At 43.2% G+C, this 16282-nt stretch overlaps 1 protein-coding gene across 5 annotated transcripts in view; it reads right to left on the reverse strand.

The window, feature by feature from the left end:
• Deup1 (deuterosome assembly protein 1) overlaps positions 1–16282 on the reverse strand; it is a 50326-nt gene that overhangs the window by 15564 nt on the left and 18480 nt on the right. For 2 of the 5 annotated variants that reach the window (XM_036193697.1, XM_036193696.1), the window contains 4 exons: positions 15437–15582; positions 11824–11929; positions 7416–7610; positions 6025–6111 (listed from right to left, as the gene is read on the reverse strand). In XM_036193697.1, the coding sequence (XP_036049590.1) occupies positions 6025–6111; positions 7416–7610; positions 11824–11929; positions 15437–15582 (534 nt within the window). Of the gene's footprint in view, positions 1–5057; positions 5199–6024; positions 6112–7415; positions 7611–11823; positions 11930–15436; positions 15583–16282 lie in introns of those variants that run through there. The other 3 variants (XM_036193700.1, XM_036193698.1, XM_036193699.1) reach the window with 3 other exon arrangements.

Below are 16282 nucleotides of genomic sequence, written 5' to 3' on the forward strand. Positions count from 1 at the left end.
CTTAGACATTTCTTTTTGAAATTCCTAGACTCTCAAGCTTTGAGAACCATTCACATAGAATAACACTTAACATTGCTCCCAACTTTCTCACATTTTTGAATAGCTGCACATTGATAATCATTCATACCTCAATTAATATGAACACTGAAAATAAGCTTATAAATATAATTATGCAATATGTACATAAAAGCTAGTAAAATGTTTACTTGTTTTGCTTTGCATCAAAGGCTACATTTACTTACTGTTTTCTTGCATACTATGACAGTTTAGGAAATGTAGAGGAAGGTCTGAATTCTGGCTGAAGACTCAGGAGGGCATCCAAGCAACTCACTGAGACCTGAAGAAAGTTAGCCACTCTGTGGTTGGCCCAGCCAGTCCTTCTCCACAGCTAGAGGAAGCCACCCACAGGCAGTGGTCCACAAAGGGCTTCCCAACCACTGCCCAGGCGCCTTTGATCAACGTTTTCTCCTCAATGTAAGGACGCAAGGAGCTTCAGAATTAGGCAACTAGGAACACTCTCAACTCTGTATTTATTTAGATAGAACCAATCTCAGGATCAGCAATTTCCTGTCTAGAAAAGAAATTCTGGGGCTGGAGTTATAGCTGGTTAAGAGCACTTACTCTTGCAGAAGATCCAGGTTTGGTCCCAGTATGCACATGGCAACTCATAACTATCCCTAACCTTAACTCTAGTCCCAGGGGATCAGACATCCTCTGACTTCTGCAGGTAATGCATGCAGTACACAGACATACATGCAGGTAAAGAAAAAAGAAAAAGAAAAAAACAACTACTGTTTTAATATTACCCAAATATCACAAATATTAGGAGGCTGAAAATAATGATGTATATATTTTGCTTTTTTTTATACCTAGGGTGAAATTTCAGCTCTAATTATCCAATTTTATATTTGTATATTCTAGTAGTTGCTGAAATAATTATCTGATTATGGGGTTTTTTTGTATTTACAGAATTTTAATACACAAAAGTAGAGTTTTCTTCATTTCATAAAATTTGAAAAGAGTAACAAAGTAAAGTAAACAAGAAAGAAGAAACTGATAAACTCTAATAATAAATTAAATAGGGTGCTAAAGAGAGGGCTCAGCAGTTATGAGCCCTGGCTGATCTTCCAGAGGATTCAAATTCAATTCCCAGCAACTGTATAGTGGCCCACAATTATTTGTAACTCCAGTCGTGGGGGATCTGATGTTCTATTCAGGCCTCCACAGGCAAGGCATACATGTGTTTCACAGGCACCGCACACGTGGTCCACAAGCATAGTACACATGTGGCCCACAGGCACAGCACACATGTGGTCCACAGGCATAGCATACATGTGGTCCACAGTCACAGCACACATGTGGTCCACAGGCACAGCACACATGCGATCCACAGGCACAGCACATCTGTGGCCAATAGACATAGATGGAGGCAAAATAATAGACACAAAATAAAAATAAAGGTTAAGATTTTAAGAAATAAATGAAGTAACAGTACTCTCAAAGCCATTATTTATACATGTCAGTAAAATAAACTTGTGAGTCATAATTCAAACAAATGGAAGAGGATGTGTTCAACCACCCAAGCCCAAGAGTAAGAAAGGAAACTAAACCCAGAACTGGGCACAACACTTCACATCTGGAACTCTGACACACAGGAGGCTGATGTAGGAGCTCAAGGCCAGACTTGGATAAATAGTTCGACCCTGTCTCAAACAAGAAAACCTGACAATAACACTTGGAATATGGGAGATGAATAGAGCTGCTGGCTCTGAGTAACTTCAGTAATGAGGAAACAAATGGAAACGAGCATATTTCTTAAAAAGATACAGATTATCCAAATGACCTTGGAAAACATATAGAGATTTGAATAAGCCAAGAGGAAGAGGCAAAGGGAACTCCTTCATGTCCAAGCTGGTCCAATTGTTTGTTCTCCCTTTCAGTAACAAAGGCCAGTATTTATTATTTAGCTGCTTCTAGACACCACAGAGCCAGGAACCTCCAGTGTGTGCCTAAAAACAATTACAAAGAGCCAAGGACAAACCTCACCTTAACTAAAGCATCATCACACTGACCCAGTAACGCACTAAAACTGACAGAGTATGACTACTGTGTGTTGAACTGTGGCTCCCTACCAAAGCCTGTTGAAGTCCTAACCCCTAGTCAGAACAGGGTCTTCACAGAGGCAGCGGGCCCAGAGTGAATGCCCAGCAAAAGGAAAAGGAAAACCTGACTCCTGAGAATCATGGCATGAGTCAGACCTGGAAACCACAGCACCCTGAGACAAAGCACTGGTGTGAGGCACTCTTCTGCCCAGGAACACCAAAGACTGTCCCAGACCAGCAGAGAAAGAGGAGGAGAAAGGGAGGGGAGGAGGGAAGGATGCGGGGAGGGGAGGCTATGTGTATGCAGAATCCTTTTAGAGGGAGCATGGCCTTGAGGACATGTTGGGACTTCTTGCCTCCTCCTAGAGTCCTGCTGTTCTAAGCAAACACACTGTGACATCAAGCCAATTTAGAACTGGGAAGAATTATCCCAGGAACCCAAATCTGGATGAAAACTGGGAAATATGTCAACTACAGCCTCTAGACATCACCAGATGCAAGGGGGAGACTCACTCAGTGTGGTCTCTGCTGCAAAGGCCCTGGCAAGCTCTAGCAGCTGCATTTCACAATGGGGCAGAAAGGTCGACACAGGATCATGATTTGAAAACAAATTTACACACTGCAAAACTCCAAAAGTGTGACATTTATAGTCATAAACTAGAGTTTGCCAGCCATGCTACCATGCCTCTCCTGGAGGTCCTGGCAAGGGCATTGTGACAATGACGAGATTGGGGTGAGCTCAGGAAAAGAAAGAGCCAGAGAGCTAAACTCCATTAGCAAAGTTCCTTCTAGAATGGCAGCTCCCAACCTGTGGATCGTAACCCCTTGGAAGGTCGAGCGACCCTTTCACAGGGGTTGTCTTAGACCATTGGAAATGTCATGTATTTACATTACGATTCATAACAGTAGAAAATTACAGTTATGAAGTAGCAGCGAAATGATTTTAGGTTGGGGTCATCACAACACGAGGAACTGTATTAAAGGGTCACAGCATTAGGAAGGCTGAGACCCGCTGCTCTAGAAGGAATAGAATAACCTTCTTCTATATTGGCAATTAGCTGCTTGATGTGGTAAAAGCAAGATATTCCATTTATAACAGTGACAGGAATTGTAAATAACTTGGGAAATAATTTTAAAGGAAGGAAACAGGAACTATTCAAAGAAAACTGTATTACTGGTAAACGTGTTATAAAGAAATGGGGAATCATGCTATATCTTATTATAATAAAGGTGTTGTCCTCAAAGTTAATACAAAACCAAATTCAATTCTAGATAGAATGCACAGAAAATTACAAGAACAAATTCAGTGCACTGAGCTTAGTCTACATGAAAATTTTAACTGAGCTATTACACATTGCATTTCAAAGTACAATTTAAATGGATTGAACAATTGGATGGAAAATATAACACTTCTGAAAAAATACAAAAGCATATTCGTACGTGTGGAAAATCCTATTACCAAAGAAGGAAGCTCCAAATATATCCACCAAGAGAGGGTGATTTTTGGCAAGTCAAAGTTTAAAACTTCTTGTATAACAAAAATATGAAGTTACAGAAAATAGACTTTGAAAATGCTTCTATAAATTGACAAGCAAAAGAAAACTAACATCAGAGAAAATATGCATAAACTGTGTCTAATTCATATTGTTACAAACTGTCAACTAAAGCAGGAAACCGATGCCTGCCTATTGGCAGGGAATGGAAATCAAGGTGCTGTTGGAAAAGTTACTGTAGAAACAGTACTGGCAACAAGAAAGCTCAGTGCTGCAAAAGAAACAGGCTGTGATAACAATATTAACATTAAAACACAAATGTCCCGTGAGCAATGGCTCCTCCCTCAGGAAGCTGCTCCAAGATGTCCGTGTTGGGAAATTTTATGACCTATTTATCCAGGTGAAAATACAAAAACTCAGTCGAATACACTAGGACTAAAATACTTAGGAAAGACAGTCTGATACATTTTGATACATCAACCATGAAATATTACACAATGATTATGAAGGGTAGACTATGTTTCAGCCAGCTGGTGTGGAAAGGCATTTTGGAGCAAACAAAAACAAGACACACAGAAGTGTGGCATGTAGAGGTATGTGAACCTAGGTTTTAAAATATGTATCTCTGTGTGTATGTCTGTGTGTCTCATATGTATAGGAGCCGGAAGGGATCAGAAGATGACATCACATACCCTGGAACCGAACTCCGCAGGTCATGATGAGCTGCGATCTGGGGGTGGGGAACTGAATCAGATCTATACCAGAGCAGCAAATGCTCTTAAGTTCTGAGCCACCCCCTCTATCCCTGTCACCCTTTACTGTTTTTTTTAAATGATAAAATCCCCAAATAAGCATGTATGTGTGTTTGTATGGTATGTAAATATACAAAGTGATAGATACAAACCGAGGAGTCATTGTATCTGCCTGGCACACAGGATGAGATGTGGAAGAAGGGGATGGAAAGGCAGAAGCAAGGAAAACATGTGCTTTGAAGTCACCTGCATGCACATTATGGTTAACTCATAGACAATTATGTGCAGTTTAGATAGTGTAAAGTTTCCTAGGACTTGCTGACTTGTACTGCTGTCCACACACACACAGTTGGAGGTCAGCTCTGGGCAATGCTTGAGTTTCACATCTATGGTGTAGGAGACTGTCTCCCACCTTATCTGTGGGAATGGTCAGGAAAAAACTATTGGAGCCACCATTGTTGGCTGCCACAGAGCCCTCTGCTGCCCAAGTAGGGCTGGAGAAAGGGGTGTGGGTAATTAGCAGCTGCTTTATATATCTTTGTGCATTTTAGTTCTTAAAAAAACAAATAATATAAGTGAACAAAGCTAAAGGCCTACAGGAGCAGAGTGAAGCCCCTCAGCAGGGCTGAGGTGACCTAGGAGACAGACAGACAGACACTTGGCAGCCGATTTAACTTGTGTGTTCCATGTTAGGGAATGAAAAGACAGAGATGGCAGGCAGGTTTTTAATGTAGCAGGTAGGGAGACATTTTTATCTTCCCTTTTTATCCATCTGTGCTGCGGTCACAGGGTCCACAACCACGCTCAAGGGAGAAGGGAGGGTGCTTCCAGGTGCTTCTCCTGTCTTCATGCTGGAATATGGACTCGTGTGAGAACAGGAACACAACATGATAGAATACAACATTGGCTTCAGAAGGGGCCAGGCCGAGGCCTCAACCTACTTGCTCACATTATGGCTAATGGGACAGGCAGCTTACATAACCATGATGCCTAAATTTTCCTATCTTACCCTTTCTGTTCCTTGAACAGTTTAAAAAAACTAACAAACAAACAAACAAAAAAAAACAATGGTAGGATTTTCTCTGAGTGACTATAAGAAAAGATAACAAGGAATGCTAATATGTCAATATTTCAACCAAAGAAAGTTCTTCTTCAAAACCAACCATCAGCGGCCACATCAGACAGTGGGAATCGAGAGGCCTGGAGTCATTTCACTTGTTTGAGAGACCAGGTAGAGCCAGGGGCTAATTCACATATTCAGTCAACAGTGCTGAACGCTTGCTTTGTACCGGATGTGCTGAGCTGTTGGCTATGCCAACCTCCTGCTTGTCATCCAGTTGAAAGGGACAAGTCACAAAACAAGTCAGAGCCAAATACAAGGAAGGACGGGCCAAATCGTTCTGATCTGGGTTTGCGGGAGGGCTTCACTGAGCATAAGGTTGGCACTGAAGTTGGGCCATCTAGAATATAGGGTTTGGGGATTAAAAATCAAGAAACTTCATGTTTTGCATGTCTGGGAAGTGATCAGAACTGAGCCCTAAACAAGTGTCCCAGCCTGAGCATGGGAAGATAGCACCCAGCTCTGGCATGTGTGCTCAGTGACCACACAGAGGGTCAGCCCTGGCCAGACAACCACCTCCTAGGAGTTCTGTTCGGGGAATGAATTCAGCGCATTACCAAGTACCGTGCAGGGTCCAAGTCTCCCATCATTCCTTTCAGGTGTGTGTTTTCTGTTCGGACAGCTTTGTATCTCATATCCGAGACCTGAAAGATTAGTAGATAAGAGACACTCGTGAAACTCCTCATCTTGTTCATTAGATCTGTCACATGGGTGCAAAGCCTTTTCTGTGGTGGCGAAAGGGAACTGCCCATCAGGGTCCCCTGTTCCCTCTTCTGGCCTCTCTTCCTGTTTGAGCAGTGCTGGATTTAAACACTTAAATAATGATTTACCTTTTCCCAACAAGTCTGAAATTCCATTTCTCATGTATAGGAAATATAGCTCGAAGAGCCATGATTTAAAACCCCTCTTGAAGAGACTGCTCATTACGCTTCTTAACGCCCGATTAACTTTTACAGCAAGCAGTGTATGGCTTAATTTGTTCCTTCTGGTGTTTTGGCCGCATTTCCTTGCCTGCCTATGACTTCATTTTGTATCTTTCTTTTTTTCTTTCCCTGATATACCTGAAGGTTGGGAGGACAGACGTGTGCCTCTATCCCTGGCCTGCTCTTTTGTATAGCTAAGGCTCATTTTTTTTTTTTAAATAAAACTCTCGCTTTATAAAGATTTACTTTTGTAAGTTACAGAATATATTTCATTGACAAAGTCTAGGAAACACGGCCATATGAAAATGAGTCTCATTCATGTGCCGCGGCCCACTCTACCATGTGAGCAGCCCTCTGCCTGTGCAGTCTAAGGCCTGTGACTGGATAGGGGCCTACTCTTTCCAGCTTTTGTAAATACTCATGATTTAACTGCTCTTATGCAGATTGTTTTGGTTCATGTTTTGTGCACCTAGATTTAGAATGAAAAGGCCATAAAGCCCGTGCTGTCAAAAGTTGGTTATTCGTAAGAGAGCAGGGAAATTTAAAGACTAAATAGGGAGGGAGGGTGTGCATGAGTGTCCTTTAATGGATGAACCTCACAATCTCTGCTTGTTTCTGAGGACAAGCTGTGTGCTGGATGGATGTTTAGTCTGCAGCCCCCATGTTTAAAACAGTAATGGCAGTCTATTAAATGTGTGTGTGGGGGGGGGGGGCGGGGAAGCATTAGTGGAAAGGGCCTATTGAAAACACCGGCCAAGGAAGCAGGGTACATGTGATGTGGGAAGACAGCTGCAGGAGAATGCCAGCATGGGACTAATCACACTTGCACGCCCTGCCTTTAGTTTCTTTGATGATGCTTTGTGGTATGGCACAGGGTTTTATGAGGCACCGCAAAGCATCTCTGACACCACGTCTCAGACACTAACCCTGAGCACCCAAGGCTCTTGACAGTCGAGGGGAGGGCTAAGAGGGGCACTGGGCATGAGTGGGAGCCAGCCCTCGAGCGTGCTTTCCTGCGTGCATACCTGTTGCTTTGTTAACATTTTTTCTTTTATTTCTAATTCTATCTTTAGCTGTCTTTCCAGAAGGGCAGCTTTCTTCATGACAGTTGCTATAGTGATCTCTTTCTGGTGAAGTTCCTGGGTGAGGTCGGAGATCTCATTCCTCATGCGTTCCTGTTCGGAGCTTCGGTCTTCCTCCTGATAGAGCTGGTTTCTCATCTGCAGTGAGGATGACCCAGAGACACGAACCCTCTCACTCACGGAGCAGTGCAGCTCGTGCTGGACTCCCTCAGTCCTCTGCCCTAGGACGTCTGCGGCCCATGGCACCCCTTCCTGACCAGAGCTGACCGACAAGCACCTCGCTAAGTCCACAGTTTCCTCCCAACCCCCAATGTCCATTGCTTTCTTGTCATGTGTAAAGTGTCGCTACTGACTCAGGTTTGGTACAGACTTGACAGAAATTGTTACTTTGTTTTGTTTTGGAGGCAGGGTCTATCTCCACAGCCCAGACTGTTCATTATCTTTGGATCCTCATGCCTTGGCCTCTGAAGTTCTGGGATTATGGGTGTACACCTCCAAGTCTGGCCATCAGGAACTTCTTATGGGAAAAAAAAAAGGACCTAGGGAGGGTAAGCAACTTGCTCAAATCATACAAAAGTAAGTGTCAGATCTGAGACTAGAACTCACAGTTCTTGGCTTTAATTAAAGATTTTTTAAAAAAATGAAATGAAGTGTAAATCCCACTGTGCTGGCGTGACTCCACACTGCATCTCAACCTCTAAGCAACAAAGCACACTGTGTTGGTTAGACTGTCCTCCCGGCTTCTCACGACCCCTTGGAGTCATGTTCACTCACCTCCTAACAGGACCTGTAGGCCTTGGACTCCTCACCACCCCCAACTTTCCAAATCTAGCCCAGTTCACCTCTGGGATCTTCTGTTCTCTATTCCTGTTACTCCCGCCTTGGTCACACTCCCCAGCATCGTTGTAAAGACTACCCACTGCTTCTCACTTTTGGGAGTCACAGATAAAGTACACAGTGAGCCCTCTCGTGGAACACATGCATATGGGGCAGGGGAAGAAAAAGAAACATTTACAGCACAGGGTAGTAACTGAAGTTTGAGGAATGCCCTGGAGGGTGCCTAGCCCAGCTGAAAGGTGGAGAGCCTGGCTTATATCAGGATAGTCTTCCCAAAATCCTGAAGGGTAGATGGAAGCCAGAAAGCCAGGAGAAAACTCCCAGGCAAACAATGCAGCAAGGGTGGGGCCGGAGAGCTGTGTTCACTGAGGGAGCCTGGAGTGTTTTGATCACCTGTGTGCCAAGAAATAAGGCCAGAGAGGGAAACCAAGAAAATCCACAGAGACATACATGAATATACTCAGACACTTGGAAGGTGAGAAGTGACTCTTCTAAACTTCCTCTTTGAAAACCCAGTGTCTATCTCTAAAGGAGTAAGGGCTCGTTTTCTGTCCTCTCTCCTGGAAGAACACCTTTACAGTGTCTTCACGATCACTTCTTCCATATCACCAAATAGCCAGGCAGAATTCCAATGTCAAATTGTCCTGCTCGCCAGTGCTCTTCAAGTTTGTGAAACTGAATTAGGAGCTCACCTCACCCATCTGGCTCTCTCTTTCCAATCTGCTCTCTCTTTGGGTATGTCTGGTCTCTTCATCCAGTCCCATGATCTCATGTTCCAGTTCCAGTACTCATGAAAGGCAGTCACTTCCAAACCTGTGTCCCCATCCATAGTGGGTTGCACACCGGGATGGCCAGGATTTAGGACAGACACCCAGGGAAAGATGACCTAAAGCAGGGGGTAGCTGTGTCCAGAGGACAATGGGCAGCATCCTAGGCTAGGCACCACCCACTCCTTATCTGGTCCTGCTCTGATTACTAATATTAGAAATGTGACTTAGAAATCACGTGGTCTCAACTTTGCCATTCAGCAAATAGGAACCAGAGGTGTGTTATCCAGCTCCCCAAAACAAGAGTCTCGGTGATGAGACCTAACCCCAGAATACATGATGGGTCTCTTTAAATTACACTTGTTTGTGTGTTCACGTGCATGCTGTGGCACCCATGTGGAGGTCCAGAGAGCTCATAGGTGTTGGTTCATTCCTACCATGACTCTTGGGGATGGAACTCAGGTCATCAGGCTTAGCAGCAAGCCCCTCTATCCACTGGGCTGTCTTGATCACCCCCTCTGAATCTCTATGATTCCCATCTCTCTCTTTTTCCTCCTTACAGTTTATTTAGTGTATCAGCTATATTATTCTGCAGTGTGACAGTCTAGATTTTACTGTTTATGTCCCTGTGGTATACTTTAACATGGTCCTCTTTAAAAATGAAAGTCAGAAAATTAAGAAAATGAATTTGCTATTCTGAAAGAGGATTAAGATTTTTTTTTTATTAGTTTAGTTAGATAGTAAACACAGAGCGTGTTTCTAAATGAGATGAATTTATTGGTGCTTCCAATGACATGACTATTTTTTAAATGTGAATTTTATCACAAAATAAGGGACTAAAAACATCTCTGTACCCACAAAAGAAAAACCACTCACAAGATTCATAGTGCATGGCACTTGTTGGTGTCTTTACAATGGAATGGAAATGCTCTTTATTGATACTTCTGGAAGCTGCAGCTAGTTACCCTGGCCATCCACTATTGCCCTGCATAGCGCTGCTGCCTGGGCCTCTAGGGGCCTGGGAGATCTGTGCCTTGATCTCTCCCTCCACCTCAGAGGCTGACTCAGAGGATTCTTGACTCTGTGTTTCTGACTCTGTTGGAAGCCTCTGAACTCCAGGAGAGTCCAACTCCACACAGTGTTAGTCACTCCTTTTACCATGGCACAATCTCTGGGAATATCAACAGAGAGCAGTTTTTGAACATTATATTTGTAAAATCAGTTTTATGAGGTTATGTGGTATCAGTGTTCAAAACAGGAGAGCAACAGCAATTGCTGTCCCACACGTTTCTGCGCTGGACCTGCATTAGTTCTCAGCCAGCTCTGCCAGGATCTGTCTTTCAAGGGACTGAAAGGTAGAGACAGTGTCTTGATATATAGCCTAGGTTGGCCTCAGACTTCTTGCAGTCCTCCTGCCTCAACATCCACAAGTGTTAGGATTATTGGTATGAATTGCCACACCCAGTCAGGATCTATCATTCCAATGTATTTCCTATTGCAACTGGGGAATAATTACAAAGAAGATATATTGGTTGTAGGAGAATGAAGAACCGCAGGCTCCATATGAATCATGCCCACACCCTCCTTATCTTGGGTTTTTAGCTTTTGGCAGAGTTCTTGGTTTATTCTGGACCCTCAGAAATGTGGGTGTGGCCCAAACCACCATAGGCCACATCTGTCATGTGTTCCTCTGAGCCAGACCCTGTTCGAAGCATGTGACTTGCACTAGCTCATGGATTTTAACAGAGGTAGGTATGCAGTCTCTGGGGTAAGATAGTCTATATTCAAAATTCGTGTCTACAACTTACTGTATAATGTGGGAGAATCTTCAACTTCTTTGTGTCTTAGTTTCCTCTAATGCAAAAAGAGGATGACATAGATCCCATTTTTAAAGATGATTGTGAGGACTGAGTGATGTTAGGCTGTTAAATCCTTTGGACAGTTTGTGCCTGGCACACAGTAAGAGCCACAGGAGTATCAACAGATACCGGTTCATTTCACCCCCATCATAACCTCAGGGTGTTGGAAGGTGTGTTTCTAGTTCCTCTGAGTTGAGACAATCCCTCTGGCACTGAAAACAGAGCTTATAAGACTCAGGAAACTAACAACCCCCTGCAAGGTGAGGCCCAGGGGCCCAGAAAGTTGTAAGGTACCTCAAGTCCAGCCACTGTTTTCAGCAGTTAACAGTTGATGGGACTAGGAGACTGCAGCAGAGTTGCCAGCCAAGAAAGAGCCCCAGGGATGCAGCTTCTGTGATGCATCCTCCTCCTGCAGGTCTCTGCAGTGATGTAGCTGCCTCTGAATCACACATGGTCCTGTAACTATGCCCCCTTCTGAGGGTAATCAATAAACTCGTTGGTTTACCAAGTGAGCCTTGAGTGGAATCCTTCCCCCCATCTATAGTCAGTGCCCTCTCTGGGGTGACAGATGTTTGTTCACTCTGTCTACAGTACTAACTGCCCCATCCTAGATGAGGTGTGCAGGCAGGTCCCCCAAGGTCAGCCACATGCTGAGCACCTGCCTGTCCTCTCTCACAAAGGCACGCCTCCACATTTCATCTGCAGTCTCCCGCTAGCAGAATAACCCAAGATTTGTGTTCACACAGAGATCAGAATCATCTGCTTGGTGGATTATTTCTTTTGGAGATAGTGCAGCAGGCAAAAGAAGGGAGCGTGAAGGGAGGTTTTAAAGCCAATTTTATGCAGAGACTTTAGAGCTGAAAGAGTGGATCTCATCATATTCCATACCTTGTTTAATTCTTTTTCATGATTTGGTTGATCTGAGACCATTGAAAACAACTCTTTCTTTTTCCTTTCTGGTTCTTTAGTAGAAGGGGAACATAACGATTCAAGTCTACAAATTAAGAGTAAAGCAACACTTAGCTTCACTTGGCGAACTCTTAATTGGATTGTTAGTCTAGTCTTTGGAAGCTGTAGAAATTGATCATTATATTGTTAACACTAGCAGCTACAAAAATCACAAATTCTAATAATTCCAAGTCCTGAGAATATTTCTCTTTTTGAGTGAGAGTGGTTTTAATGGAGAAAAGGAAGCCGTTAATAGCCATTTCAATAATACATTAAAATAGGCAGCATACTGGGATTGCATATGGAGATAAGTTTTTTAAGTGTATTTATGTATATATTTTTGCACACAAGTGCTTTGTCTGCGTATATGCCTGCACACCAGAAGAGGGCACCAGACATCATTATAGATGGCTGTGAGCTACCTCATAGTTGCTGGGAATTGAACTCAGGACCTCTGGAAAAGCAGTCAGTGCTCTTAACCACTAAGCTAGCTCTCCATTCCTTGTAGATAAGATTTTTGAATAAGAGGAAAAGTCTTCTTCTTGTAATAACATAGCTTGGGAACCTAACTGGAAATATTCCCAGCTGCTGGAGCATCAAGTGCTGATGTACCGAGGTGAAGAACTACGTCAGAAGTCCAGGGAGCACACAGTCTGTAGAACATTGAAAATGACAGTGTGGCCAGGGAGGGAACTCAAAGGTGCCTAGTGTTTTTTTTTTTTGTTGTTTTTTGTTTTTGTTTTTCTATTTGCAGAATAAAATGGAACAGGAGCCACTTGTCAATATGGGGAGGGGGGAGCATTGAGGGAGGACAACCCCACCTGTTGCTTAGAGAAGCATGGCTAGTGAGGACCATTTCCCTATGTGGTAAACTGGAACCAGTCACTAAAATATAAGGGGGGGGGGGCAGCTCCAGGAAGAGAGGTGAGCTCACCACTCTAGAATCTGCTGTGACTCAGCAGGAGTCACCTGTGAGTATAACTGGCTTCCCAGAGACATCCCGAGGCTGTTCCAAACATCAGAAACACAAAGCACACAAAGCCACAACTCCAAATCTGAGCAGTGGTGGAGAGATAATTACTTTAAAGATTAGAAATAAAGGATCTTTCAAAAGGTACAAATTCCAGCGGTCTCCCTGAGGTACGCGTGTCTAAGCTGGTTGATCTTTCTGACCATCACAGTTATCACACACCCCTCCCCACATCTGAGTTTATGTAGGCCAACAGAGTGTGTGAGTGTAATTACCACTGTTGTATAGCGACCCTGGAAGGACCACTGTCAGCCTTCCGGTGAATGTTGTCCTCTCCCCCATATATACAAGGAAACATGTTTCTCATAAGCCTAGAGTACACATTACACATTACTTGCTTTTGTACAATCAGCGTACACACTGCATGCTATTTTCTACTGTCCTTGTGTTTCTCACCAACTAATGTGTTGTGAGTACTTTTATTTAACATTCTATTTCAAATGTAGTCTTCAAATTTCTCCCTTGCTATGATTTGGAAAGAAAAAAAGAATGTTCTCATTTCTAGATCCTTCCCAAGCACTCTCAAGGGTGCAGTGCTGAATGACCACTGACCCTTTGTGGTGAGCTTGCCAGGTTCCGAGACTGCATGGAAAAACATATGTGTCTGGAAAACATGACCATGTTCATGCAAATAGATAGAGGAGGTATGGTTTTTATTTTAGGAAAAGGATCTTGGAATTTTTTTTTTAATAATGCAAAACATGTCAGATCATGGTGCTTGTGCCCTAAAGAAAGAAATGGAAATGCTAACAAAATTTATTATCATCAAGAAAGGTTCTGGGAACGAATGGAAACATCACTAACCACTGTGCCCGTGCTCTGGACTGCTTCATTTTAATAAAACATAAAGAAGAGGCAGGGTCCAAGTTCAAGAAACCCAGACAACAAGTTCAAGAGCAGACAGGCAGCAGCCATGGAAACCAGACAGGAAGGATTTAAAAACTGTGGTGGGAAAGATGAAGGCTGAATAATCTACCATGGCGGGAAGCTGCGTGCTCAATGCATGGCAGCTCATTACGTCTCAGAATGAGACATCTGAGGGGGTCCCTTCAAGGGAGAAAGACATAGTTTGGAGACTAAAATGATCATACAGCTTGACAGGGACTAGAGAAGAGTTTGTGTTGTCCAAATACGTAGGAACTGTGTATTGAAAAAAGAAAGAAAGAAAGAAAGAGAGAGAGAGAGAGAGAGAGAGAGAGAGAGAGAGAGAGAGAGAAAGAAAGAGAGAAAGAGAGAGAGAGAGAGAGAGAGAGAGAGAGAGAGAGAGAGAGAGAGAGAGAGAGAGAGAGAGAAAGAAAGAAAGAAAGAAAGAAAGAAAGAAAGAAAGAAAGAAAGAAAGAAAGAAAGCAGGCAGGCAGGCTGTTTGGAGAGAACATTACCAGTTTTGTTCTTTGGTAGCACTAGCTAGACTGAAACTCATTATGCAGACCAGCCTGGGCTAGAACTCACAGAGATCTGCCTGCCTCTGCCTCCCTAGTATTGAGATTAAAGGCCTGTGCCATCATGACTAGCCTGACATGGGCTTTTTAAAAAGTATTTATTTTATGTGTATGGGCATTCTACCTGCATGCATGTCTGTGCACCATATTAGTGTGTGTAGTGCCAGCAGAGCCTGACAATGATGTTGGATCCTCTGAAACTAGAGTTGGTTATGAGCTGCCATGTATGGTTATGAATATAAAAAGTTGAACCCAGAATTTCTGGAAGAGCAACCATTGCTCCTAACCACTGCGCAATCTTTCCATGTTATCATGTCCTACAACTTTGAGGAAATTATTACTGTCTAAAAAGCAATTATCTTTCAATAAAATACCCTTGATCATTGAGCTATTCAGATTTTTATAAAATCCTATTATTCCTTTCATTAGCTTGCTGATTCTGAGAAGAAAGTTCCACACCAGTGAATTGTTGAAGAAATCAGACCATCTCTTGAGAACTTCAAACACTGAGAATTCTCAGAAGACCTACTTTTTAGTGGTTGTGAAAAACATAATATATGTCTGCTCTTAAGGGGGGAAAATCTGTGCTAATAATAACTTCTTAAAAAGAGATTCATCTTATTTTAAATTATGAATATCTATGTGTGTCTGTGCACATGAGTGCAGGTGCCCTCAGAGGACAGACACATCAGGTCTCCTGGAACTGCAGTTATGTGTTTGTGAGTCACTTGACATGGATGCTGGGAACTGAGTTAGGGTCCTCTAGAAGAGTAGCAAGCTCTCTCAACCACTGAGCCATCTCTCCAGAACAGGCAATAACCCTGTATATGGAGCTGCAGGTCATGAACGCAGAGGCAAAGTTACCACCCCACCAGCAACTAAAGCAGAAACTGTTATAATAAAGAATAAATCTCTTTTCTCTGAAAATCTATAATTAAACACCAGCTCCACACTGTTGTTTATATTGATATCCTAAAGAATGCATGATAATTCAAACCAACTTTATTCTAGTTCAAATAAGAAGCCCTTGAATATGTATATACATCCTGCTTTGAGAAGTTTCTCTCCAGGGTGAGAACTGTACCTTTTCCTGTTGTCTTGAGTAGTCTGGCATTCTCCCATTTTCAACAGCTCCCTATGCAAGTGCAGTCTTTCCATTTCTATGATCCTCAGGAGGTCATCACGTGACTGTAACTCATTCTTCACCTCTGACAGTCCTGCTTCCATGGCCTGCATTAAAAATTTTTTGACGTTCACTTTAGAATTATGGTGCACAGTATATTAAAAAACCATCTAGCCCTCAAAACAGTACAGGATATTGCCATTGCTCTCGGTTGCCCACCAGACCCTACTGCTGAAATATTGATTGCAAGACACGGGAAAATGAAACTGGTGACTTCCTCCCTGAAGGACAGGCCCGGCAGAATGTGCTAGCCAGGCTGATGTGGGAGAAAATTCACCAATGGTATTATCTAGTGCAAGTCCCTGCGTGCCAACATGCCAAGCAACACGTGCCTGCCAGTGCAATAATGGCACCAATGGTGTGGAGATAACCAGTCACATTCCAACTGGACTTGAGGCTTGCTCCTCAGGAAGGAGTCCATACCTGGGATTGGATGATGGGGAGATCCTAAGTCTGAGGAAGAAGCTGCTACCGTTACTTTGCTAAACAAACATGTTAAAGTGCCTTCCAAATATTTGTTTGTATCCATAAGTTAGTGCTGTTTTCAACCTTGGTCAGAGAAGTTTCTTCTTGCCACGGGCAGTGGTTACCTCAGAGACTCATTACTGGTCAAAATGCTGAGAATAGTCACTGTGGATGCTCAGCCCTAAATGGGACATTGTATCACCCAACCCCTCGAGGCTCAGGAAATACTGTGCAAGGGAAGAATGTAAGAGCCAGAGGATGAGGAGTTCTCTGGCATGATGT

The sequence above is a fragment of the Onychomys torridus genome, chromosome 7 (genome assembly GCF_903995425.1).
Source record: "Onychomys torridus chromosome 7, mOncTor1.1, whole genome shotgun sequence".
Lineage (NCBI taxonomy): Eukaryota > Metazoa > Chordata > Mammalia > Rodentia > Cricetidae > Onychomys > Onychomys torridus.